The sequence below is a fragment of the Oncorhynchus clarkii genome, chromosome 10 (assembly GCF_045791955.1).
Source record: "Oncorhynchus clarkii lewisi isolate Uvic-CL-2024 chromosome 10, UVic_Ocla_1.0, whole genome shotgun sequence".
NCBI lineage: Eukaryota > Metazoa > Chordata > Actinopteri > Salmoniformes > Salmonidae > Oncorhynchus > Oncorhynchus clarkii.
This window is the reverse complement of record NC_092156.1, coordinates 67,852,692-67,877,876: the sequence shown is the minus strand read 5'-3', so window position 1 is coordinate 67,877,876 and position 25,185 is coordinate 67,852,692. Positions and strand designations below refer to the sequence as shown.

The window sequence follows — 25,185 nt, the reverse complement described above, 5'->3', positions numbered from 1 at the left end:
AACAGGCAGTCCTCACAGGCCCCAAGGCTCTGTAGCTGACCACAGGCAGCCCTCACAGGCCCCAAGGCTCTGTAGATGACCACAGGCAGCCCTCACAGGCCCAAAGCCTCTGTAGTTGACCACAGGCAGCCCTCACAGGCCCCAAGGCTCTGTAGCTGACCACAGGCAGTCCTCACAGGCCCCAAGGCTCTGTAGCTGACCACAGGCAGTCCTCACAGGCCCCAAGGCTCTGTAGCTGACCTCAGGCAGCCCTCACAGGCCCCAAGGCTCTGTAGCTGACCACAGGCAGCCAGGGTGTGTGTGTTATGTATGTACATGTGTCTGTGTGTGTGTGTGCGCGAGTGTGTCAAAACGTCAGCCGTATTCAGCTCCTAAGGAGGCCCTCTGGGAGCAAAGTGGCTGGCTGCCATGGTGACCGGTAAGCTGTGATCGCACGTCTCCCCCTTAATATTAGTCTATTGTTACACACGCACGTGCACACAAACACAAGCATGCACACACACCTAATGAAGAGGCATGACAGGCCTTACATACAGTGAGTGACAGCAGATTACCAGCTCCTCTCTCGTCTGACGTGTCTGTGTGTGTCAGTTTGTGTGGTGTGTGTGTGTTTGTGTGAGTGCGTCTGCTAGACCAGGTGATAGTGATATGGCCTACTACCACCTTCCCTTAAGGGATAACATGCAGAATCAGCACAGCTATTGAGGCCAGGCGTACAAGGTGATTTTTCAGTTCAACAAAAACATGAATATAGGTCGTTACTAATGGCTTTTGGCACCATACTCTAGATACAGTATCTTACTAAATATGAATATTACATCTTATTAATACAAATCTAGAATACACTCCTCAATCCATTTCAATGTCAATAGGAGGCTATTTGAGCTCCAACAGTACCAGGAAAGACCAGAAGAATTCACAGAAATACACACAAGCATGACTTCCTTCCTTCAGCTTGTGTGTGGGGGTACTGAGCACCCAACAATACACAATATTCTCCTTACATCTCATCCATCAGCATCAGTGTTGACAGTGATAGCGTGTGTGTGTGTGTGTGTGTGTGGCCAAGGTGAGGATGGACAAATGAGAGAGCTGATGGAGGAGAGATCAGAGTAATTATATGGGATTAAAACAGTGATTCTAGAACATAGATGAAAAGTGTGTGTGTACGGTGTTAGTGTGTAAACAGAGCATAAAACAATGAACAGTCACATCAAACAAGAGATTAATTGAAGCCAAGCTTATCGCTTATCTGATTATCGCGAGGTAATTCTGATGACTTTTCAAAATGTGTACAATCAACACATTTTTTAGTCTGGCATGTTCTATTCTCGTTCAGTTCTAGCCAAAGGTTTTATTTTAAAACTGGGTTAACGGTAAATGTCGCTATGTCCCGAAAATAATTGACTAAAATGGATGACACTGTCAGTGTTGAAAAGCCAAATATACATCTGGTACCAAATGCTAGGGGTTAAAATAACTAACATGTATTAATGTGTCACCAAGATGTTATTGCCCATAATGTGTCACCAAGATGTTGGACACCGTAATATTTTGAAAGGTTAAAATTAATCAATCAATCAAATGTATTTATAAAGCCCTTTTAAGATGAGCAGATGTCACAAAGTGCTTGAACAACCAAAAATAACTTCATATGTCACGAGGTACTATGGGTCATTTTGACACCAAAATATACTGAACCAAAATATAAAACACAAAGTGTTAGTCCAATGTTTCACAAGCCGAAATAAAAGATCCCAGAAATCTCCCATATGCACAAAAAGTTTATTTCTCTAATTTTGTGCACAAATTTCTTTACATCCCTGTTAGTGAGCACTTATCCTTTGCCAAGATAATCCATCCACCTGACAGGTGTAGCATACCAAGAAGCTGATTAAACAGCATGATCATTACACAGGTGCACCTTGTGCTGGGGACAATAAAAGGCCACTCTAAAAAGTATTGTCACACAACACTGCAGATGTTTAAAGTTTTGAGGGAGTGTGCAATTGGCATGCTGACTGCAGAAATGTCCAGCAGAGCTGTTGCCAGAGAATTGAATGTTAATTTCTCTACCATAAGCCGCGTCCTACGTTGTTTTAGCGTTTTAGAGAATTTGGCAATACGTCCAACCGGCCTCAAACGCAGACCACGTGTAACCATGCCAGCCCAGGACCTCCACATCTGGCTTCTTCACCTGCGGGATCATCTGAGATCAGCCACCCGGACAGCTGATGAAACTGTCAGAAACCGTCTCAGGGAAGCTCATGTGAGTGTTCGTCGTCCTAACCAGGGTCGTGAGCTGACTGCAGTTCCGCATCTTAACTGACTTTAGTAAATGCTCACCTTCAATGGCTTAAGCATGTTTAAGACAAGGGAAGGAACCTTAATGAATAAAGTTAAGGTCACCATTAGAGGGAGACATCATTTGGATATCCTAGTTACCTTGGGATGGGGTGAATCGTTAGGACTTAGTATTCATTAAACATATGGTAATAAGTACATAATAAGCATGTTATGACAGGTCTTTAATATTTAACCCTATTCATAATGCAAACGCTTCCAAGATGGACAATAAAGTTCTATTCTATTCTGTCTCCTGTTGTGTCTTTTGGACAGCGCCATATTTATCCTGCAACAAGGGCAGCAGTCGTTAGCCTGTTTACATGCAACCTAAACCTCCCAATGTGAAGTCTCTAGTCTAGTGTAACAACCAGGAGACTGGGAATGCCAACCCCATGCCAAGTAGCCTCTGTCCGCCGAGCACAGCAGCGGGCAAAAGGGGGGCAAGTACCGGTAGGCTACCAATCCATTCCAGGATATGACATCACTGTCTGGAAAGGGATTATATGTACCACTGAGTTTAGCTATTAAAACCTTCCGCCCACTCTAGACACGTACATGTAACAAGTCTGGAATGAGGTGAGGCTTGGGGAGCGTCTCAAATGGCACCCTATAGGAGCCCTATGGGTCCTGGTCAAAAGTAGTGCACTAAATAGGGAATAGGGTGCCATTTCGGATGCAGGCTTGGTGTGCAATGAATATGCCCTGTGGGTCGTGAACTGTCAAACAGTCGGCCCCTGGCCATGACCTTCCCTTACCGCAAGAGGAGCACACACGGTTCTCTTGACTGTCAACAAAATAAGAGACTGTGACTCAGGATCCAGAACCTCCATCTTAAAACAGAGACAAGAGAGAGATCCAAATCCAGGACTGAGAGCATTATGATATCAAACACTTATTTCATGTTAGATAAGTAATGATTCATTTAGGTTCATTTAAAGTTTTTCCATCAGCTGGCAAGCCAACAACAAGAAGAAATAGAAATAGTAGCTATCATTATAACTAGGCCTTGGGTAGCTATCATTATAACTAGGCCTTGGGTAGGTATCATTATAACTCAAAGCAAACCACAGGGTGGAATTGGAGTCAGATAATCAACATGGTTACAATCATTGGAGACCTATTTGTGCTCCAATACTGTAGTCATGGTGACAGACCAAAGCACCACAACAAATGTCCTACTGGGGATCTACTTCCATGGCAGAGCGCTCCATCGTGTCTTTATGGAGATGAACTGGTTAGACGGTGAGGCTATAAGGTTGCATCCCAAACTACACCCAATTCCCTTTATAGTGCCCTTGTCAAAAGTAGTGCACTATATAGGGAGTAGGGTGCCATTTGGGACGCTCCAGGTTACTTTTACTCTAGCTAACAAGTGAGTGAGTGAGTGAGTGTGAACGCTATGCTAAAAATGTTATAGGAGTGGGTCAGAGGCACTAGAAGTGCTAACAGTCCATTAAAAGCCGTAATATATAATTATCATTGAAAGCAAGTCTAAGAAGCGGTAGATGTTCTATGTGCTCTATTTCTATGCTTCCCATGCTTAAGTTTAGTTTTTGCGTGTTTTACTTTTGGTTTTGTACATCAGCTGAAAGTACAATGTTTTTGGATATGGAAAATATATTTCACAGTGGGGTGGCAGGTAGCCTAGGTAGCCTTAGAGCATTGGACTAGTAACCAAAAGGTTGCAAGTCTGCTGACACGCCAATCCCTGAGCTGCTAAACAAGGTAAAAATGGACAAGAGGAATACCTATGTGAGAATGGTCGTTCTGCCCCGACTGCGTGGCCACGCACGCCTCCAACTCAATCATCAAGTTTGCGGACGAACAAGGTAGTTAACCTTAAGTTTAGTTTTTGCGTGTTTTACTGTTCCTACAAGGATATCATTGAAAATAGCAGACTATTTGTATCACTAGCCACTTTAACTATGCCACTCTGAGCTTACTGATTTGCCTGCAGTCATTGAAAATAAGAATTTGCTCTTTACTGATTTGCCTGGTTAAATAAAGGAAAAAATATATATATTTCACAGTGGTTTAGATGGTACAAAGATTGTACTTGCTTGTTTTGTCACAAACTTAAATTAAGCGAACTATTAGAATTTTAGCAACCAGGAAATGGCGGAGCGATTTCTGCATAGGGCACCTTTAAAGGAGTATAAGCAGTGTTATGTTTATAGTCTATGGGTCAGAGAGTGAATGTGATGTTCTAGAAGGAATGGGTGACCCATGTTAAGCTAACAGTCCAAGTGGTGGGTTACCAGGCAACAGGCATCTCCATGGAGCCACACATACAAACATTGACGCACACACACGTACATACAATGACACACACACACACGTACATACATTGACACACACACACGTACATACATTGACACGTACATACATTGACACACACACACATACATTGACACACACACACACATACATTGACACACACACATACATTGACACACACACACATTGACACACACACACACATACATTGACACACACACACACACATACATTGACACACACACACACACATACATTGACACACACACACACACATACATTGACACACACACACATACATTGACACACACACACACATACATTGACACACACACACACACATACATTGACACACACACACACATACATTGACACACACACACATATACATTGACACACACACACACATACATTGACACACACACACACATACATTGACACACACACACACACACACACACGCTAGAAGGCAGTAAACGTAGAGGAAAAGCTCCCAGAGTCACTCTACAGGGGGCTTGAAACAGACCAAACATTAAATGAGAACCTACACCTCCAACTTGGTGCGTGCCCAACATACAGGGATTCAAAAGGAAATGAACGTCCGTTCAACTAATCCAGTATTACACCACAGTCACTTATTAGCCAGGATTTGATCAACATAGAAAGGAGACATGGTTGAAAGGTGAGCTCTGTTTCTGACTGGGAAAGGATTAAGCTATCCTGTGGTACCCACGGTGTGTATGTGACGGAGAACAAGTAGACGCTGGACTTACTTAGAAAGCATGACTCACTTAAGAAGGTTGCGTGAGGAAGAGAGAGAAGTACTGTGCAGGGTAGCACATAGGCAGTCTAGCACATAGGCAGGCCATCACAGGCTGTGTAGTGGTAAACATCAGTCACTGTGGTAATGTTTCTCCTCTGTAGTGTCAAGGTCTTTGGCATCAGGGGTGGACTGGGACCAGAAATCGTCCCTAGCATTTCTAACACACCGGCCCTTATTTTTACTTGATACCCCCATACCGGCCCATTTTTATCCCCGAGGCCTCCACACTAGGCTTGGGCGATATACCGTTTATACCGTATACCGGAGTATTTGGAAATACTGGCTGTGCTATACCACTGGAAGAAACCTAAGATGTGTCAAATAAATGATCTCCAGCTCAGGGCTCCAGCTATGCATCTGGTTTGCTAACTTGCTAGATGTCAAGATCAAGCTTCTTGGTTACAGCAGAGCCATTCAATCCCCTCCTGGGTCAAGATCCCTGTTGCCTAAATTGTTTTGTGCGTACCCAGTATGGTACAGAAAAGGTATGAAAATCTGGATACTGCCCAACCCTACCCCACACCAGCCCATTTATCCCGTGAGGGCCCCGACAGGCCCACTGGGCTAAAAATGGACTAGCCCATCTGGCATTTGCCCGTAATGCCAGTCCACCCCTGTTTGGCATCCTTCATCATCATATACATTATGGCCTCTGAGCCATCACCATCGATGAGCGAAATCATTGTGAAAATATCAGATGTATGCTACTGGTCACGGTCTTGAACACATAACTAGGTATGTGTGTGAAGGTGTGACGGATGAAACCTGTTGAGGGTGCATTTCAAAGGAGAAAAGGCCGAATGAGGGTCTGTGCCAAGGCTTATGAACTTACTATAGAGTTCAGCAGGTACACTTGCATTCAATGTGCCTCAAAGTACCTGGTGAAGGCGGTAAAGTTGACGTGACTAGAGTTTACAGTATCAGCCAAACAGGAAGTTAACAGGAAGTGATGCCATAAAATGTCATTGGGGGTGCCTGACTGGAGGGTGACTCATAGATCAGGTGTCAGAGCAGAATGATCCGGTTCAACCAGAGATTCCACTAAGAACCTTGTTCGTCTGATCTCACTGTATGGCAAGGTGTCAAAACCAGAACGATCCGGTTCCATTAAGAACCATGTTGGTCTGATGTCACTGTATGACAGGGTGTCAAAGCAGTTCATGATGGGCATATGTTTTGGTGAATATTTCCATCAAGTGGAGGTGTGACAATTGAGTGGATTGTCAAACTATGTTGGGAATCTGGTTCCGCACTATAGATGTAGTAACATGAAATGTTCTATTATATGATATATTTGTGAAGCTATGTACCTATTTCTTCAGATACTTTGTCAATACAGTGATGGATCAATATCCAGATGTATGAAACAATGGGATGTACTGTATGACAATTGATCTCATTTGAGATGTTAAATTGTACAATTTCAGGAGTACAGTGTGTAGGCCCGTTGGAGAGGTCAATATCCAGAATGACCAGCACGATAACAATAAACGAAAAGGTGTCAGTCTCAACCTCAGGGTTGACAGAGATCCCTTTCTTCTCACTACTATACAAATCAGGGAAATGTTTTGGTTTTTACAGCTTTACGGGAAGTCTTGTTGGACCAGAGACCACGTGCTCACACTGCCACCATCATAACAACGACAGCTTGCATGTGCACAGCATGCCCCCTCCCTCCCCTCCTCTTTCTGGTGGGCCTATTGTTTCCTATGTTAATGCATTGAGATGGCATGAAATGCAGCGGATAGGCCCCATGACCCCACATCTCCATAATAACATCCTGTCGACCTCTTTTCTCAGGACAAAAACAAGACCAGGACCTACCTTATGTAGAAAGGAGATATGGGTCTGCTGTCTTCCTCTTGGGAGCTGAAATGCAAAAACAAAAACAAAAAAAAAACAGTTAGGTTAGCCACTGTGGGGTGAGAGTGATGCAATATTACATATGAAGCACACTTTTTTTCTCCCTTTCTCTGCACCTCAGTGGTTTTTTTAGGGGACAGAATGTCCTTTTGTCTCTGGAACAATAGCCACCTAATGCTCCAGTCAGTTCAGTACGTTTTGTTAAAGCTGGTCTCTGGGAATTATTAAAGCGACAGTTGAAGGGCCGTGTGTGCCCTCCTCTGGTATAGCTCTGGCGGGGCCTGGGCCAATAGTTACACATGACAGAAATGATGCAACAAGAACGGGAACTTCTTAATGTGGAGATTGCTTAACATGTACATATCCTGAAAAATACGTTAACCTGCCGAGGGCCTTACTACCCTAAACATCACGTAGCCTACAGAAGCATGTGTGTGATTAACATAGTGTACTAAATTGCTGCAAAAAGCCCTAAATATTGCCACGGAAAGGGTTACATAGCCTTCATAAGAAAGCCAAACCTCAATCACCAGTGCCATTTTCTCATAACCATGGGGTACAGTACATGAAAGTTGGCAATTGTGCCAATAAACAGCTAATACTGTCTAATCATGGGTTGTAAATAGGGTTAGACACTTTTGAAATTAAACAATAGACTCACTAATACACACAAGACTGAATTGTGGTTAAATGGGCCATGGAGAAAATATTTGGACTCTGTGTTTTTGGGTACGTGCAGTAGCTCCAGTAGTCTAACGGTAAGGAGGGTGTGAGTATGTCACCGTCTAGGGCTGAGAGGGGAGAACATACCACTGGTTTAGCTGCCCGGGGTGTAAAGGCCGAACACCGTACCAAGTTCAAAACAGAGGATTTAGGTTTCAGTTTGTCGGGAACCGAAATGGGCCGAAGTTCATTCAACTTCAAAAGCTTACCATATCACATGATCTGGCCTCTATCTTGAAGAATTCTGAATGAGTGTGTGTGTGTGTGTCGATTAGATTTTTTTCTTCCCTTACCTCCTCTAATACAACCTACGTACATAGTCTATGAAATCCCCCTTCCGGATCAAGGTACCAAGAGCACCTCACAACAGCATTTCACAATTTGTACGTATTGCTAGTGGAAGCCAGCCGAGAAATGTTTCCCTATACTTAGGCCGTGTTAAACAGTCTGGCAAGCGTATTAAAATAATGTGTGCTGTCACGAATTGTTGCAAACGGAAATCCTGCTTACCCACTACCTTACTTAAGGAATAACAAGTGGCTCTGTTGAGGAGACTTAATCCTCGCAGAGGTGACGGAAAACTAGCAAACAACTCGGCCAGGCTGGCAACCCTCCACCATTTTGTAGACAAATAAATCATCTTTATTTCATTCAACTCAACACATTTTTACCATAGTGCCCTATTGACCAGGTTGTTTAAATAATGGTTTCTCAATACCCTATACCAGTATAAGGACAATTTGTTTGACACTACCATTTTCACATTTGACCCATTGGTCATATTCAAGCTCACAGAATTAATTTCAGGTTCATAGCCTTGCATTATTATATGGATGTGACTACTAGCCTGGAATCTAAACTTTGGTTGAAACTGAGCCATATTCCGTTTGGGTTCCAGTCCAGGTGACTCCATGAGGATCTTACTGGAGTATACGTTCTCCTGATTGGAGGTCAGTGTTCCAGCCCTCCTCCCCTTCTCCTCTGCGCCCGCCAGGCCTCTTCCACACTACTTTAATAAGGACGATAAACCATAGCCTGCTTCATGGTCCATTCTTAGAATTTTTGGAGAATAGAACCTGCAGTGTACCAAACCTAAAAAGCTTGGACCGGTTACCTACTTGAGCCCCTATCGGGTGTACACTCTCAAAACCCAAGTTACAGACGGTACATTCCACCATAGACCAAGGTGTTAAGGGAATGCTACCATAAACCCATCACGCTTCAGAGATTACCACATTTTTGCCAAAGGGGCAATGGGGGAACAGGCTGGAACTGTGGAGAGAAAAGTAGCCAATTGTGAATGAGCAATATGGTTTGTAGGCAGCTTTCCTTCTCAACCAGTTTTCAATGCATTTCTAGCATAATTCTAGAGTAATGAAAGGGAACAGCTGGCGAGAGCACAGTGATATGCTCATATGATCATCCAGATTCATTATGTTGAGAGGTACCAATGACCTTGACCTGTAGTTGTACTGTGGTTGACCAGTGTCAGCTCTTCACGTTGACATTATGGCCATAAACCAGGTCAACGGGTTTAAATCACCATGGCAGCAGGAACATGGCGACTTCCTCTTACTAAGCTACACTGAACAAAAATATAAAACGCAACATGCAACAATTTCAACGATTTTACTGAGTTACAGTTCATATAAGGAAATCAGTTCATTGAAATAAATTAGGCCATTACTATGTTGTCACAGATACCTTTAAAAAAAGGTTGGGGCGTGGATCAGAAAACCAGTCAGTATCTGGTGTGACCACCATTTGCCTCATGCAGCGCGACACATCTCCTTCAGATAGAGTTGATCAGGCTGTTGATTGTGGCCTGTGGAATGTTGTCCCACTCCTCTTCAATGGCTGTTCAAAGTTGTTGGATATTGGCGGGAATTGGAACACGCCGTCATACCCATCGTTCCAGAGCATCCCAAACATGCTCAATGAGTGGCATGTCTTGTGTGTATGCAATTCAGCTTTCATGAATTGTGTACAGATCTTTGATACATGGGTCTGTGCATTATCATGCTGAAACATGAGGTGATGGTGGCAGATGAATGGCATGACAATGGGCCTCAGGTTCTCGTCACCGTATCTCTGTGCATTCAAATTCACATTGATAAAATGTAATTGTGTTTGTTGTCCGTAGCTTATGACTGCCCATACTATAACCCCACCGCCACCATGGGGCACTCTGTTCACAGTGTTGACATCAGCAAACCGCTCACCAACATGCCATACACGCGGATGTGATGGGCTGGAGTGGGTAGACGTGGTCTGCGATTGTGAGGCCGGTTGGACGTACTGCCAAATTCTCTAAAATGACGTTGGAGGTATGAGGATATGGTAGAGAAATTAACATTGAATACTCTGGCAAGAGCTCTGGTGGACATTCCTGTGTGAGACATCTGTGGCATTGTGCATGTCTATAATGATCATTCTGCTTTATCAGCTTCTTGATATGCCACACCTGTCAGGCGGATGGATTATCTTGACAAAGGGGAAATGCTCACTAAAAGGGATGGGAACAAATTTGTGCACAACATTTGAGAGAAATAAGCTTTGTGCATATGACAAATTTCAAGGATATTTTATTTCAGCTCATGAAACATGGGACCAAAACTTTCCATGTTGAGTTTATATTTTTGTTCAGTGTAAATAGTCAATAATCAACACCAAAACACCAGCTGATAGCCTAATTGTAATAGCAGAAAATGGCCATCACATCTACAGATGGGCCTTTAGAGAGTGAAGGGTCAATGACAGACTTATGGCAACTAGCATCTTCTTGACTAGTGTCATTGTAGTCTCATCTCTTCCTATACATTTCCAACCCCCCCTCCTAACCTATAGGCCGGTTTAGCAGCCAATAACATTTGAGCCAAGTCTCTGACCCTCTTCTCCTATTGGCTGCTCTGGAGCCAATGACACCTGTTTGAATCAGAATTGATATCCTCTCTCTCTTTTTCTGCAGATGGGGACCATTGTAGGAGTATCCTATAGGTTAGAGTGGTTGAGGACAGGACAGGTGCCAGCTACTAGGGTTTTCCCTCCTTAAATCCAAGCAGACTTGTTGGATGAGGCTCCCTGTTGGCCAACAATAACCTCCCCAGAGTGTCTGACACTCACACCAGACCGTTACATTCCTCACCCAACCCCTCACACACACACACACACACACACACACACACACACACACACACACCACACCCCAACCCGCTTTCAATGGATTTCTTTCTAAGAAAGATAATGGGTCACAAGTCAGTGAACCATGGCAACTACATACAACAACCAGCATGTGCATGTAGCCTGTATCTAGAAGAGACCCTATGAGTGCCTACGTGATGTGACAGGTAGCCTAGCAGTTAAGAGCATCCCAGAGCCAACTAGGGGCGGGTTGTTCACATGCCTTTATTATGCTGGCTTGTGCTTCTGATTTGAGACATGAGGATGAATTGATAGGAGCCTTTGTAATGATGAAGCATCCATCCCGGTTGCTAGACAGGATCAATGTCTAAACCGTGCACAGACAGTGGGCAAACATTTCTTCACAGTCTCCTAGTGTTACCACGAGTTGATCTCTGATGATGATGCAATACCTCTATGTAGTATCCTAGTGATCTCTGATGATGATGCAATACCTCTATGTAGTATCCTAGTGATCTCTGATGATGATGCAATACCTCTATGTAGTATCCTAGTGTTCTCTGATGATGATGCAATACCTCTATGTATATCCTAGGAAACCCACTGTAGTCTACTCTCAATGAGATGTGTGGCCGGTTTGTAGAAACGTGGAGTTTGCATAGCAGTGCCACCGGCAAACTGGTATTTTCCAAACCGGTGAGAGGCCGACATGTAAAGTGAAGCCCTTATTCATGGCTCAAAACCTGCTTATATGCCGGTCATCTAAGCTGACCGGTGGAAAACGTAGCACAGTGAAGTGCAGACTAATCGACTGAATCAATTGATGGAAAATGTGTAATTGTAGTTGTTTTTTAAAGGGGAGATCTGATAAAGACTAGCATAGAAGGATGAAGAACAGAAGTAGAGGGGGGACAGAGAAGTAGGAGGGGCCAATAGGAGATATTCTAGCCCAGGAGTTACAATTTGACCGCAGAGAAATCTCAACTGATAACCTAAGTACGTATCTTCCAATGGCCAAGATCTCACAGCTCAAGATTTAACAAAATGCAGTTCAACACCACTAGCATTCTACCCATCTCTCAGTTGAAATCCAGTTTGATCCAGTTTGTTCCTGCTTAGTGCTGGATGCTGTACTGACACAGATACAAACCTGACACATACCTATGGAAAGTAAGGGCAGCTTAATTGCACATGTATTTATATACAGTTGTACTATTTATACATAGTTTATGCTCAATGTTAGCCATCCTATACTCCACTGAAAACATGAGGCAACTAGTAGGCTTTGGGTTCCTAGGCAGTAAAGTATGCGTTTCCAAATAGGTCTGGCAATCCTTCGCTAGCTATACCAGTCTGCTGAACTTTAGCTAAAAGGTCTGTCACATCATGTGACAGCAGCAATAGAAACACTGTACCAGTCAGCTATTAGCATAGCTACAACAAGAGACAGGGTTGCTTATAAAGGCTACGAGGGTCTCCCTGTCACCCGATCCCCAAATCGGCCATCCGATACCCCAGACTAGGGTATTTTTAAGGTATAATCCTTTAAGCTTCCGATAGATTTACTGTCTCTATGAAGTGCATGACGAGGAAGGCTGTTGCCACTCAATGGGAAAGCACCTGTTGCTATTGCTAGGGATAATTAGGTAATGATATTTATTTAGATGAAAATCTCTTTAGATGCACAATGTCATTTTCAAGAGTGTCCAAATGAAAATGAACTAAAACAAACAATACCTAGTAACAATAATAATATGGCAACTACTGTCCTTTAACAATAACTTTGAAATAATAATAATAATCATTATAATAATAAATAAATAATAATAGTAAAAAAGTCCTCTAGAAAGTCCCATTTTACAACCTAAAAAGGAATAGTGTTGTTTTGTCATAGGTTATCTGTCAAACATTTTACTAACGTTGTGTCTTGTTGATACAAAAAAATACACTGTACAGTTGAAGTCGGAAGTTGACATACACTTACAGTGGGGAGAACAAGTATTTGATAACCTGCAAAATCGGCAGTGTTTCCTACTTACAAAGCATGTAGAGGTCTGTTATTTTTATCATAGGTACACTTCAACTGTGAGACGGAATCTAAAACAAAAATACAGAAAATCACATTGTATGATTTTTAAGTAATTAAATTGCATTTTATTGCATGACATAAGTATTTGATCACCTACCAACCAGTAAGAATTCCGGCTCTCACAGACCTGTTAGTTTTACACTGCCGTGCTACCTGTCCCAGACTTGCTGTTTTCAACTCTCTAGAGACAGCAGGAGTGGTAGAGATACTCTTAATGATCGGCTATGAAAAGCCAACTGACATTTACTCCTGAGGTGCTGCACCCTCGACAACTACTGTGATTATTATTATTTGACCATGCTGGTCATTTATGAACATTTGAACATCTTGGCCATGTTCTGTTATAATCTCCACCCGGCACAGCCAGAAGAGGACTGGCCACCCCTCAGAGCCTGGTTCCTCTCTAGGTTTCATCCTAGGTTTTGGTCTTTCTAGGGAGGTTTTCCTAGCCACCGTGCTTCTACACCTGCATTGCTTGCCGTTTGGGGTTTTAGGCTGGGTTTCTGTACAGCACTTTGAGATATCAGCTGATGTACGAAGGGCTATATAAATACATTTTATTTGATTTGACTGTATCACAATTCAAGTGGGTCAGAGGTTTACATACACTAAGTTGACTGTGCCTTTAAACAGCTTGAAAAATTCCAGAAAATGATGTAATGGCTTTAGAAGCTTCTGATAGGCTAATTGACATAATTTGAGTCAATTGGAGGTGTACCTGTGGATGTATTTCAAGGCCTACCTTCAAACTCAGTGCCTCTTTGCTTGACATCATGGGAAAATCAAAAGAAATCAGCCAAGACCTCAGAAAAAAAATTGTAGACCTCCACAAGTCTGGTTCATCCTTGGGAGCAATTTCCAAATGCCTGAAGGTACCACGTTCATCTGCACAAACAATAGCAAGCAAGTATAAACACCATGGGACCACGCAGCCATCATACCGCTCAGGAAGGAGACGCACTCTATCTCCTAGAGATGAACATACTTTGGTGCGAAAAATGCAAATTAATCCCAGAACAACGGCAAAGGACCTTGTGAAGATGCTGGAGGAAACAGGTGCAAAAGTATCTATAGACACAGTAAAACGAGTCCTATATCGACAAACTGAAAGGCCGCTCAGCAAGAAAGAAGCCACTGCTCCAAAACTTCCAGACTGCGGTTTGCAATCATACTTTTTGGAGGAATGTCCTCTGGTCTGATGAAACAAAAATAAAACTGTTTGGCCATAATGACCATTGTTATGTTTGGAGGAAAAAGGGGGAGGCTTCCAAGCCGAAGAACACCATCCCAACCGTGAAGCACGGGGGTGGCAGCATCATGTTGTGGGGGTGCTTTGCTGCAAGAGGGACTGGTGCACTTCACAAAATAGATGGCATCATGAGGCAGGAACAATATGTGGATATATTGAAGCAACATCTCAAGACATCAGGAAGTTAAAGCTTGGCCGCAAATAGGTCTTCCAAATGGGCAATGACCCCAAGCATACTTCCAAAGTTGTGGCAAAATGGCTTAAGGACAACAAAGTCAAGGTATTGGAGTGGCCATCACAAAGCCCTGACCTCAATCCTATAGAAAATGTGTGGGCAGAACTGAAAAAGCGTGTGTAAGCAAGGAGGCCTACAAACCTGACTCAGTTACATCAGCTCTGTCATGAGCTAAAATCCACCCAACTTATTGTGGGAAGCTTGTGGAAGGCTACCCGAAACATTTGACCCAAGTTAAACAATTTAAAAGCAATGCTACCAAATACTAGTTGAGTATGTAAACTTCTGACCCACTGAATAGGATGAAAGAAATAAAAGCTGAAATAAAATATTGGCGCTTCTACTATTCTGACATTTCACATTCTTAAAATAAAGTGGTGATCCTAACTGACCTAAGACAGGGAATTTCTACTAGGAATAAAAGTCAGGAATTGTGAAAAATTGAGTTTAAATGTATTTGGCTAAGGTCTATGTAAACTTCCGACTTCAACTGCATATACACTTCTTCTATTAATGAAGGAGTATTGGGGGTATGGCCAGGCACTCCTAATGCATGTTTTCAAAGACAGTTTCAGGCTTTACCTGAAGGTATTTTTAGACGCTGTTATCTTATCTATTTAAAGGCAGTAAAAGATACAAAAAACACTGCAAAGTCCACCACTTCCTCATATGCATTTATACTGTATGTGCGTGTGTTTGCGTGCATGCACACGTGTGCTCGTCTCCAGATCAACTACTAGAGAGCTGTACTACACAAGCTGTAACATAACACAGCCTCGTATCGGTTCAGTTTAGCATCCGTTAGCTTGTACCTACTATTTTGTTTGCTTAGCATACATGTTCCATTTGCTCCTGCGAGATGAGCTCTGCTTTCATTTTCCTAGCTGATACTTAGTATTTAATATCTAGTGAGAACATTTATTTCTTACAAGCCCTGTGTCAGAGGTCCTCTTCCAAGTAACACCACACAACATGAAGTCTGTATTCAGCAGTTACCAGTTTCCACTGAGCCATTTATTAATTGTGAATAAACATTGAATAAATATATATTTGGGCTCCTGAGTGGCGCAGCGGTCTAAGGCACTGCAGCTCAGTGTTAAAGGCATCACTACAGACCCTGGGTGGATTCCAGGCTGTATCACAATGGCGGTGATTGGGAGTCCCATAGGGAGGCAAACAATTGTCCCAGCATAGTCCGGGTTAGGGTGTGACCGGGGTAGGGTGTGGCCGTCATTGTAAATAATAATTTGTTCTTAACTGAATTGCCTAGTTAAATAAAAGGTTAAATAAGAAATTCCTATTAAAACAAACTTGATTTTATGCATGCCCAATATAACCAGGCCAATATTTTGTATTTTCCATTAACAACTACCTACAGGAAGCTTATTGTTTGATTGATTGATTGACTAAGCCCTCCACAGACAAAAGCTCCATCTTAAATCTTACATCATAGTGACTGCATGCCATGCACTGAGGACAAGGCTATCTTGTTTAAGAGCAACTGAACACTGGGTGTGCTAGCTAGCACTAGGCTAATGCTAACATCAACCCTAAGGAGGCCTCAACAACCAACCAACACAGCTGGTCATTAAATTTTGCAGACATGCTATTCCCAGACTGGGGACACCTGATCCAGACAGGGTCCAGTTTCAGCCAACTTATAATAAATATGTTTAGATGCCATTGGGATGCCACAGGAGCCTTGCGACCAAGATCGGCTCCCGGCTTTTTAGATCCCAAATGGCAGCTGGCTGTTCTGAGCTCCGCACAATCACCCTACAATGATGGGAACGTCTCACCAACGCAAACAGTGGTCATAAGATATTTACAACTAGTCTCTCGTACTGTGTTATTACACAGGGTTACTAGTATGTACCTCTAAACTCATACTGTACTATTACATACTGAAAATAATAATAACTATTTCTATAGCGCTTTTCAATACAAGTAACAAAGTGTTTCTCATCATATAATAAAGGTACTAGAAAATAAACAGAAGGACAGGAGGAAGGTGAACGAAACAAGACAGCTAATTTCAATCACACATTCAAAACCATACATTAAAAGCATCTTTATAAAACTGTGTCTTCAGCAGGGATTTAAAAAGAGGCACTGAATCTGCAAGCCTGATCTACGTCTGGCAGACCCTCCCAAAGTCTAGGGGCCCTAATGGAAAATGTTTGGTCTCCTTTCGTTTTCAACCGAGACTTTGGAATGGTCAACAGGTCCCTGCCAGAGGATCTCAGGCTGCGTCCTGGCTCGTAGGGAGATAAAGGATCAGAGATATAGGACGGGACTAAACCAAGCCTTAAACATGATTGCTAGAATCTGGGTCTAGCAAGGTGGGGGCCAAATAAAATAACATTGGATTTCTTCTCATTGAGCTGGAGAAAATAGTCAGACATCCAACATTTGACGTAATAGTGCATGTATGTATTGTAATAATGTGTAACTCAATGTTTACTAAAATGTGTGCAGATAGAGTGATACACTTTTAAGTGACTCCCATAAAATCATAAAACCTGTATTAGCAAGCTAGGCTATACTTCAGAAGTCTTGGCTGACATCCAGGACCTGCAAACTATGTTTCTTCTCTGCTATGAGGCAAGCTTTAATTATTCAGGGAAGAGGTGCTACATGGACTACTGAACCACCAATACCATATGCATTGGAAAACAGAGGTAAAAATACTAAAGAGTTTGTTTTATTATAAAAAATAAGCATTTTACATACATTTGTTGGGAATTCATAGCATCTTATTATGCATTTAATAAAAATAATCAGCTACCTAATATAACCTCTTTCCAAATTCGTGGATTTTTAAAAATCCCAGACATGCTATTGTGCTCCTGAGTGAATACAAACATCATGAACTACTAACCTGTTAAAGACTACCTATTTCTAACTTTCCACCATACGGCCCCAAAATAACTGTATGTTACTACACTACACACTGACCTGTTCAGGACCTCCGTGGTCTTGACCGCGCTGACGTCCCAGGCGTCCGTGGCTGGTCCCTGAGGTTCCTGTGGGGCCCCCGGTGGGGTCAGCTCCATTCTCTCAGGGCTGGGGCTCCTCACCTCCGGAGCCAGGGGAACGGGTAGGACCAGGGGCCTCACACAGGGCAGGCCAGGAGAGAGACTGGGAAGGGGCACGGCTCGGAGCACCGTCACTGTCTCGTGCTTTACTTTCCTCACCTGTGGAAAGAGACAAGGAGAATGAGGGATGGGTGAGGCGGGTGGATTCCCTGTAATACCAGAGCCCCATGTGTAAAGCCAGAGATGTAAACGATACCTGCCTCAGCATACTGTCACAGGGGCAATCAGATCAGCTGTGCTGACCTTTAGTCGTGTTACTACAGAATAAAACATGCATTGGAGGATAGGCTATGTACAGTAGAGACATGGACTGGGTTGTATTCATTTGGGCACACCATAACAAAACAAAACATGTGGTGTTCAATGCAAATCGCTTAATGGAAAAGTTTAGATAGTAAGTACCCATTTTGGCCTGTTTGCTTCTGTTTCATGCCTAGTGAATACGACCCTGTGGAAATGAAAAGGGTTAAACTCCTCTTTCTCTTACCGTGCTGACTCCAAGGGGGTATAGCTGGCGGTAGCCTTTCGTATCTATGGTGTACCTAAAGCACCTCATCCGTACCACTGGTATGTCACACCGACCTTTCTTCATGTCGATGGTGTGTGCAACCACTAGGCTATACTCTTTCAGTTCTACAGAGGTGCGCTAGCTACATCTAATGCATATAACTGAGAGGTGTGCATTTGGGGGTAAGAGAAAAGTGTGAGAAAAGAGAAAAGTTCAAATGTTAGCAATCCACTGTGTTGTATGCCTAATGGGTCTGAAGCCTACAGCTCAACTATTGATCAAAGGCACAATAACCAATCCCGGCAGGGTTTGGCTCTGGACAAAAGCCAATGCTAAACCATTTAATGATGAGGAATGGAAGTACTTTATCAGTGAGCCATGTGAGCCACGTTTATCAATGGAACATCCAGTCAGGGCTGGAATCGCCATGGAAAAGGTCTAGTAGTTCATGTTTTTCCATTACAGAACAGTTTGAAAAGCTTCTAAGCCTAAGGGACTAGATTTTGCACTTCAACGACAGATGTCAGGAGTTAAGTGACGTATTTGGCTTAATGCGTGGGTGGCGAGGGGGGGGGGGGGGGGGGTGTTGACCCCTCCACTGCTAGAAACACGACTTCCAATCTCTTCAAGCACCTGTAAAGGCAACACGACCAACACACAACTCATAGCGAAAGACCCCCAGAGACCTGACCACTGCTGCTGAAGATGACTGTAGGCCAACCTCAACCAAGGCTTGATTTTTATGTATACTTGTGTAGTTGTATAGGCCAACGTAGCGTTGACATTGTTTACACTGAGTGAGGATGCGCAACGTTTTGGGGTGTAATGCAAAAGCAATATACCAAGTATTATAAACTGAGTGGTTCGAGCACTGAATGCTGATTGGCTGACAGCATTTATTTTTACTGCTCTAATTTTGTTGGTAACCAGTTTATAATAGCAATAAGGCACCTTGAAGGTTTGTGGTATATGGCCAATATACCAATGCTAAGGGCTGTATCCAGGCACTCCGCGTTGCATCATGCTTAAGAACAGCCCTTAGCCATGTTATATTGGCCATATACCACACCTCCTCGTGTAACTAATGACTTTTCCCAGGGAGTAATAAGCCATTTGCTATTGTTGAAAGAAGTAACGAGTAACAGCGAATATATTAGTTCTTTTTTTGTAATGACCCCAACACTGGTGATGTCAGGAAGTGGCCGATTAGGAGAACTATGGGTAAATAAACGCCATTCTGTCACCAAGAAAGACAAACTGGCAGTATGACAATGTGTTAATGACAGACTTTTTAGGCTAAACAGTTTATTATTGTCCAATTGACCAAAGAGGAGGTGACCTCATTTGAAAACAATGGCTTAACAATTACAAGTTGCTGCCAAAAGAAATACCAACAATCTGTGATTTGACGAGGTACACTCCGTTCTGGAGTCATTCACAACCACCTGTGAAAACATGCCTTTTAATTCACCAAAACTACCTTTAGTTGTAGAGGCAGAAGCAGCGGTGCTGACAGACCAGTTGTCTAACCTCTTTTGTTGGAATGAGAGACATACCTGTTAATGTGTTGTAGGCCTTGAGAAGAACAACACCCACTCGGCTGAGCCTCTCATCACAACACAATGATCCAAAAACACAAGCTATTGTTTACAGCAGCAAAAACACTTTCACATAAATACCGGAGAAGGAGTGACATTAAAATTCCAATACCGCTGTTACCATAACAACAGCGTGTTTGCTTACGTTTTGAAATGTAAATATAAATAAGAGCACAAGCAAAATAGACTACAGCAGTTGAATGATGATGTCACCATGGACTTTTTTTTTTTAGCTGAGAAAGTCCCAGCTAAAATGGGGAAAGTCATTTGCACTCACGACAGGAGTGTTCACTGTGTTGGGTAACGTGGTACATACAACAACAGGTGAACAGGGTCAGATATACTACATCATAAACATTTTTTAGGGCCCTCTGACCGATGGTGGCAATTACTCATCTCACGTTTCCCAACACTAGACCAGAGCCTCGACAGATAAGATGAATTTACAGCCAGGCTCTACAGAGATATAAATACACCTAAACTGAGCCTAATTTATGCCAAATGGAAACACTAAGATTCAATTAATCGATTCCAAATGTCACAGCCCCTCTCAGTTGCACACAACAGATTTATATAGCCATGCCAAACTAGTGTCACACTAAGGCCCCAAATGTGTGTGTGTGTGTGTGCTCACTGCACAATACATACATCTGAATGACTCTCAGCAAAAGAACCGTACCAATGGCTTTTCAACTATAGTTCCCCCTCCCACCATAAAGTCAAACTCCAGTAGCAAGCCAGCTAGCTAACTTATCTACACGCCATTTCTTTGTCAGGTTATATATTTAAACAACATCGTCATCCAAGGCCATCATGGGTAAATATCCCTGATAAGCATGCATTGATTTTATTAGGCTGCAGATTACTGATTGATTATATAGAAAGCCATTTATAAAAGGAACCCCATGGTTTATTACAGGATGTGACTGTATTTATTATGTAGTGGGAAGTCATGTGCTTTATGTGACTGCATCAACATTACATGAAAAGGTCAATTCCCTTCATTTTCCATCAACATGAAACTAAAGGGGAGTTCCCGCCATTCTAAAAGCCCTTGAATTGTTATATTTACGGTTATCATTTCAATTACAATTGATATTAACACGTTTGTTTTATCCAGGGCCATATTATTTCAAAGGTCAACTGGCGTTCTAACATTTCCTGGAACGCTATCAAAGCTAACTTCACTGAAATGGCTCAAATTCTAATGAACAGACAAACAAAACCAACGTGTGTGTCAACAACAATGTAGTACGCTACATTAGATCCTGCTAGCGATGCTAAATATGAGCCTAATGCACAGGCTCAGTGATTTTACAGACTCATTTAACATGACATTTTAGTCATTTAGCAGATGCTCTTATCCAGAGCAACTTACAGTAGTGCGTGCATACATTTTCATCCTTTTTTCATACTGGTCCCCCGTGGGAATCGAACCCACTACCCTGGCGTTGCAAGTGCCATGCTCTACCAACTGAGCAACATGGGTCCTGGGGACTCTGCCAGGGATACGACAACAAAAAACATCCCTCATCAGCAATAACTTGTCTTATTTTTCATCACACCATGCTACGCCAATCCCATTGTTCGCTCAATCAGCATTTCTCAAATCTCTCCTCTGGCTTCTGTCTGGATATTAAAGAATATCCTATGGGCTAACTCTGCTCATTCTTTTATGGCCTTAGACAAAACAATACATTCAGCTAGTGTATGTAGGTCTATGAGTCACAACAATAGAATTAGAATTTAATTCCATTCTAAGTCAAGGGTTACAACTTTATAAAATATCTAAGAACGGAAATCGGTTGGTGAAGGCTATTCGGCTGTCTGCATCACAATGCCACAGGGAGGTCTGGAAGGGCATATAGTCTGCATAGCTCCTGTGTGTCATTGTGAATTAGCTTGATTGTTGTTGTGTTGTGGCTCGTCTGGCTTCCTCTCACTGATTTCCCTTATCAAATCAAGTCATGTGAGCGAGTGGCTTGATCAGAGCCATCACTATCAGAAGACCAGGGCCGGCTCCAGGCATAAGCGTTCGCTTGGGGGTCCGACCTTCACAAAAATGAGTCGGGGTCTCAACTTACTGTTGAGAGTTAGAATACACAAGGTGCAAGTTTGACATTTGGTTGTGGATCAGCAGTTTCTCTCTTGTTTTGTCAGTCACTGACAGTCACTCAATCAGCTAACAATTTTTAGATTGTTAAGTTAGTCTAGTCAGTTATCTAAACTTGTAGTAATCATGGCCGAATAATCACAGCCTTTCCCACGACTGACCCTTGATGGGTATAATACAAAGCAGGATCAATGAGTTATCAAAGTCATCAATTGTTTATCAAAGTCATCAAACTGTGCATGTGCACAACGCGCGTACAGGCGTGTGTGTGTGTGTGTGTGTGTATGTGTGTGTGTGTGTGTGTGTTTGTGTGAGTGTGTGTTTAGGGGAGATGCAAATACAGCCACAACATTGACAACATTAGGTAGTTTGTGGCATCAGAGCCCGTATCCACAAAGCCTCTTAGAGTAGGAGTGCTGATCTAGGATCAGTTTCGCCTTTTAGCTTATAATGAATAAGACTATATGGACAGATGGGGATCTGGTCCTAGATCAGCAATCCTACTCTGAACCAGAGCTAGCCCACCGTATATCAGATATAAATCGATAACACATGTCTGTATTGCCATGGTTACGGTGCAATTATAAGGATTGGATGTCTATTTTAGGATAGTGCAATCTTAAGGCAATCAAATAACCATTGTTAATGTTTTTCAGAGAGAACAAGTCAACATTTGAATGTATTCACTGTACCTTCTGTTTCCTTGGAGTTCTGATTGGATTGTCATTGGATAGTTCTTTTGATGACTTCGTGTCATCTGGTGGACTGCTGGATGCAGCCTGGAAACAGAGAGGAACGACAAAGTACATATCATAGAATTCATATAACATGATGTATTTTTCTGTCAATAACTTTATTGTTTATGCATCAAGTCACATCCCAGCGCATGTGACAGACGGGGCATTTTAATACATGGGCTACTAACAATATAACTATGGGTTGGGATTAGCCCAATTAAAATGCAATGTGACTTTGTGAATATAGGATGATTGCTGCAATAAACAGCAATGAGTGATCACTGTGTATCAGTCATTTCAACACATTGGATACCATATCTGTAGTATCCTCACGCGTTGACCTTGGAGTAGCATGTATCACAGCTGATATCACTATGAAAATATGATGCAGGGACTTGCACATGCATGTATAGTTGTGACGAAATCTGTTTATTTTTATGTTTCAAAACCATGTCTAATTGACTACGTCATGTGACCACATTGTTGGTATTTAAAGTACCATGTTGGGGATTTCTTAGTTAAAAGTACTCTGTAAGGGGAATTCTACATTGTTGAGGAATTCTTAGTTAAAAGTACTCTGTAAGGGGAGTTCCAGGAGTCGTAGTTCATGCAGGTTAACACTGAGAATCCTACATGTGTACATTGGGCATAGGGAGACAGCCTGCATTCTCATCCTGACACAAACACATACCTAAACCAGTGGAGGCTGCTGAGGGGAGGACGGCTCATAATAATGACTGGAACGGAGCCAATGGAATGGCATCAAACCATTCCACTTATTTCGCTCCAGCCATTACCACCAGCCCGTCCTCCCCAATTAAGGTGCCACCAACCTCCTGTGACCTAAACATTGTGTTCCATGGCAGGTGCAACACACACAAACTAAAACAAGTATGCACTAGGCAGGCAGCACGTACTCCTCGTACAGATACCTAAGCATTGTATTCCATGGCAGGGACACACAAAACACACACGCGCACACCTTTTTCTTTCTGGGAACTGGAATAGGTGTCTTTTTTGGTGTCTTTTGAGTGTGTGTGGGAGTGCTTGGTGTGGTTCCGAGTGTTTTCGGTGACTCAGTATCTGTCCTATTCACCGGGGTCTCCTTGGCCTCCTGGGAAAAAGACAACAACAAAAAAAGTTTCACACACAATCCACCTATTGACCACTATAGAGCGGCAGGTCCAGAGGAGCAGCATGAGTTACTGTAGACTTTTATTCCTTTTGTTATTGACGGTACACCATTGCCTCATCTAATGGTGTGAAATATCATGCCAGCTATACATTCCAGAACAGATTTTAGATTAACATTTCTGTTGGGGTCAAGGGTAGGAATTGGAGAGTGAAAATCATATGACAATGTAAAAATGTCTTCTGACTTAAATTCCCAATGATTTTGCAGTGGTGAGTTCCCAGAGTGATTCTCATAGCAGTGTGTGTTCTACCTCCCTCACAAGTGTGTTCTACCTCCCTCACAACAATGTGTTCTACCTCCCTCACAACAGTGTGTTCTACCTCCCTCACAACAGTGTGTTCTACCTCCCTCACAACAGTGTGTTCTACCTCCCTCACAACAGTGTGTTCTACCTCCCTCACAACAGTGTGTTCTACCTCCCTCACAACAGTGTCGAGAACAAGTGAGACAGGTAAATTGTGCTGTGCTGTCTGACCCTAACCTCTAACCCCAACCCCTCCACTCAAACACCCCCATGGTCAACTCATGCCCCCCTCTTTCTTACAGTAAGAGGACAGGAGCACCTATATCCATGGCTACGTGCGGAGAAAAGCAATGAGGGGCATGTGGGAGGTCAATGGTCAAAAAGCAGCCTCAGGAGATGTAGTCTGTGTGTAAGGAGATCCCAATAGGAGCTGGTCAGGCGGAGGGATATCCCACAGGTCAGCAGCCAACTGGGGTCTCAGGTGTTGTGAGGCCCCTAAGGCCCCTGGCTGCTACAGACATTTACAGCACTGGACAGAACTAGAGATATCTTCACGTGAGGCCACCACACGCACACACAACATGCAAAGATAAATACACTCAGCACTTCCTTTGAGGGCTGACTGACCAAATTACCACTTTGTCCTTTATGTAGAAAGTGATTGAGAAACTCAAAATGGAACTCATGATAAAGTGCTATTTCATGGAATTTAGGTATGTTTGACACATACTCTTAAAATAAAGCATTTAAGGCCGGGTGGCGCAGTGGTTAAGGGCGCTGTACTGCAGCGCCAGCTGTGCCATCAGAGTTCCTGGGTTCGCGCCCAGGCTCTGTCGTAACCGGCCGCGACCGGGAGGTCCGTGGGGCGACGCACAATTGGCCTAGCGTCGCCCGGGTTAGGGAGGGCTTGGTCGGTAGGGGTGTCCTTGTCTCATCGCGCACCAGC

The 25,185-nt window shown here is 43.0% G+C and overlaps 1 protein-coding gene across 1 annotated transcript in view; it reads right to left on the bottom strand.

Moving 5' to 3' along the window:
- The window catches only part of LOC139419040 (family with sequence similarity 13 member A), an 80,352-nt gene that overhangs the window by 27,170 nt on the left and 27,997 nt on the right, over window positions 1–25,185 (bottom strand). Inside the window, exons 6-9 of the mRNA XM_071168899.1 lie at window positions 23,783–23,914; window positions 22,756–22,842; window positions 17,705–17,943; window positions 7,271–7,315 (exon numbers count right to left, since the gene is read on the bottom strand). Coding sequence (XP_071025000.1) covers window positions 7,271–7,315; window positions 17,705–17,943; window positions 22,756–22,842; window positions 23,783–23,914 — 503 coding nt within the window. The remainder of the gene's footprint in view (window positions 1–7,270; window positions 7,316–17,704; window positions 17,944–22,755; window positions 22,843–23,782; window positions 23,915–25,185) is intronic.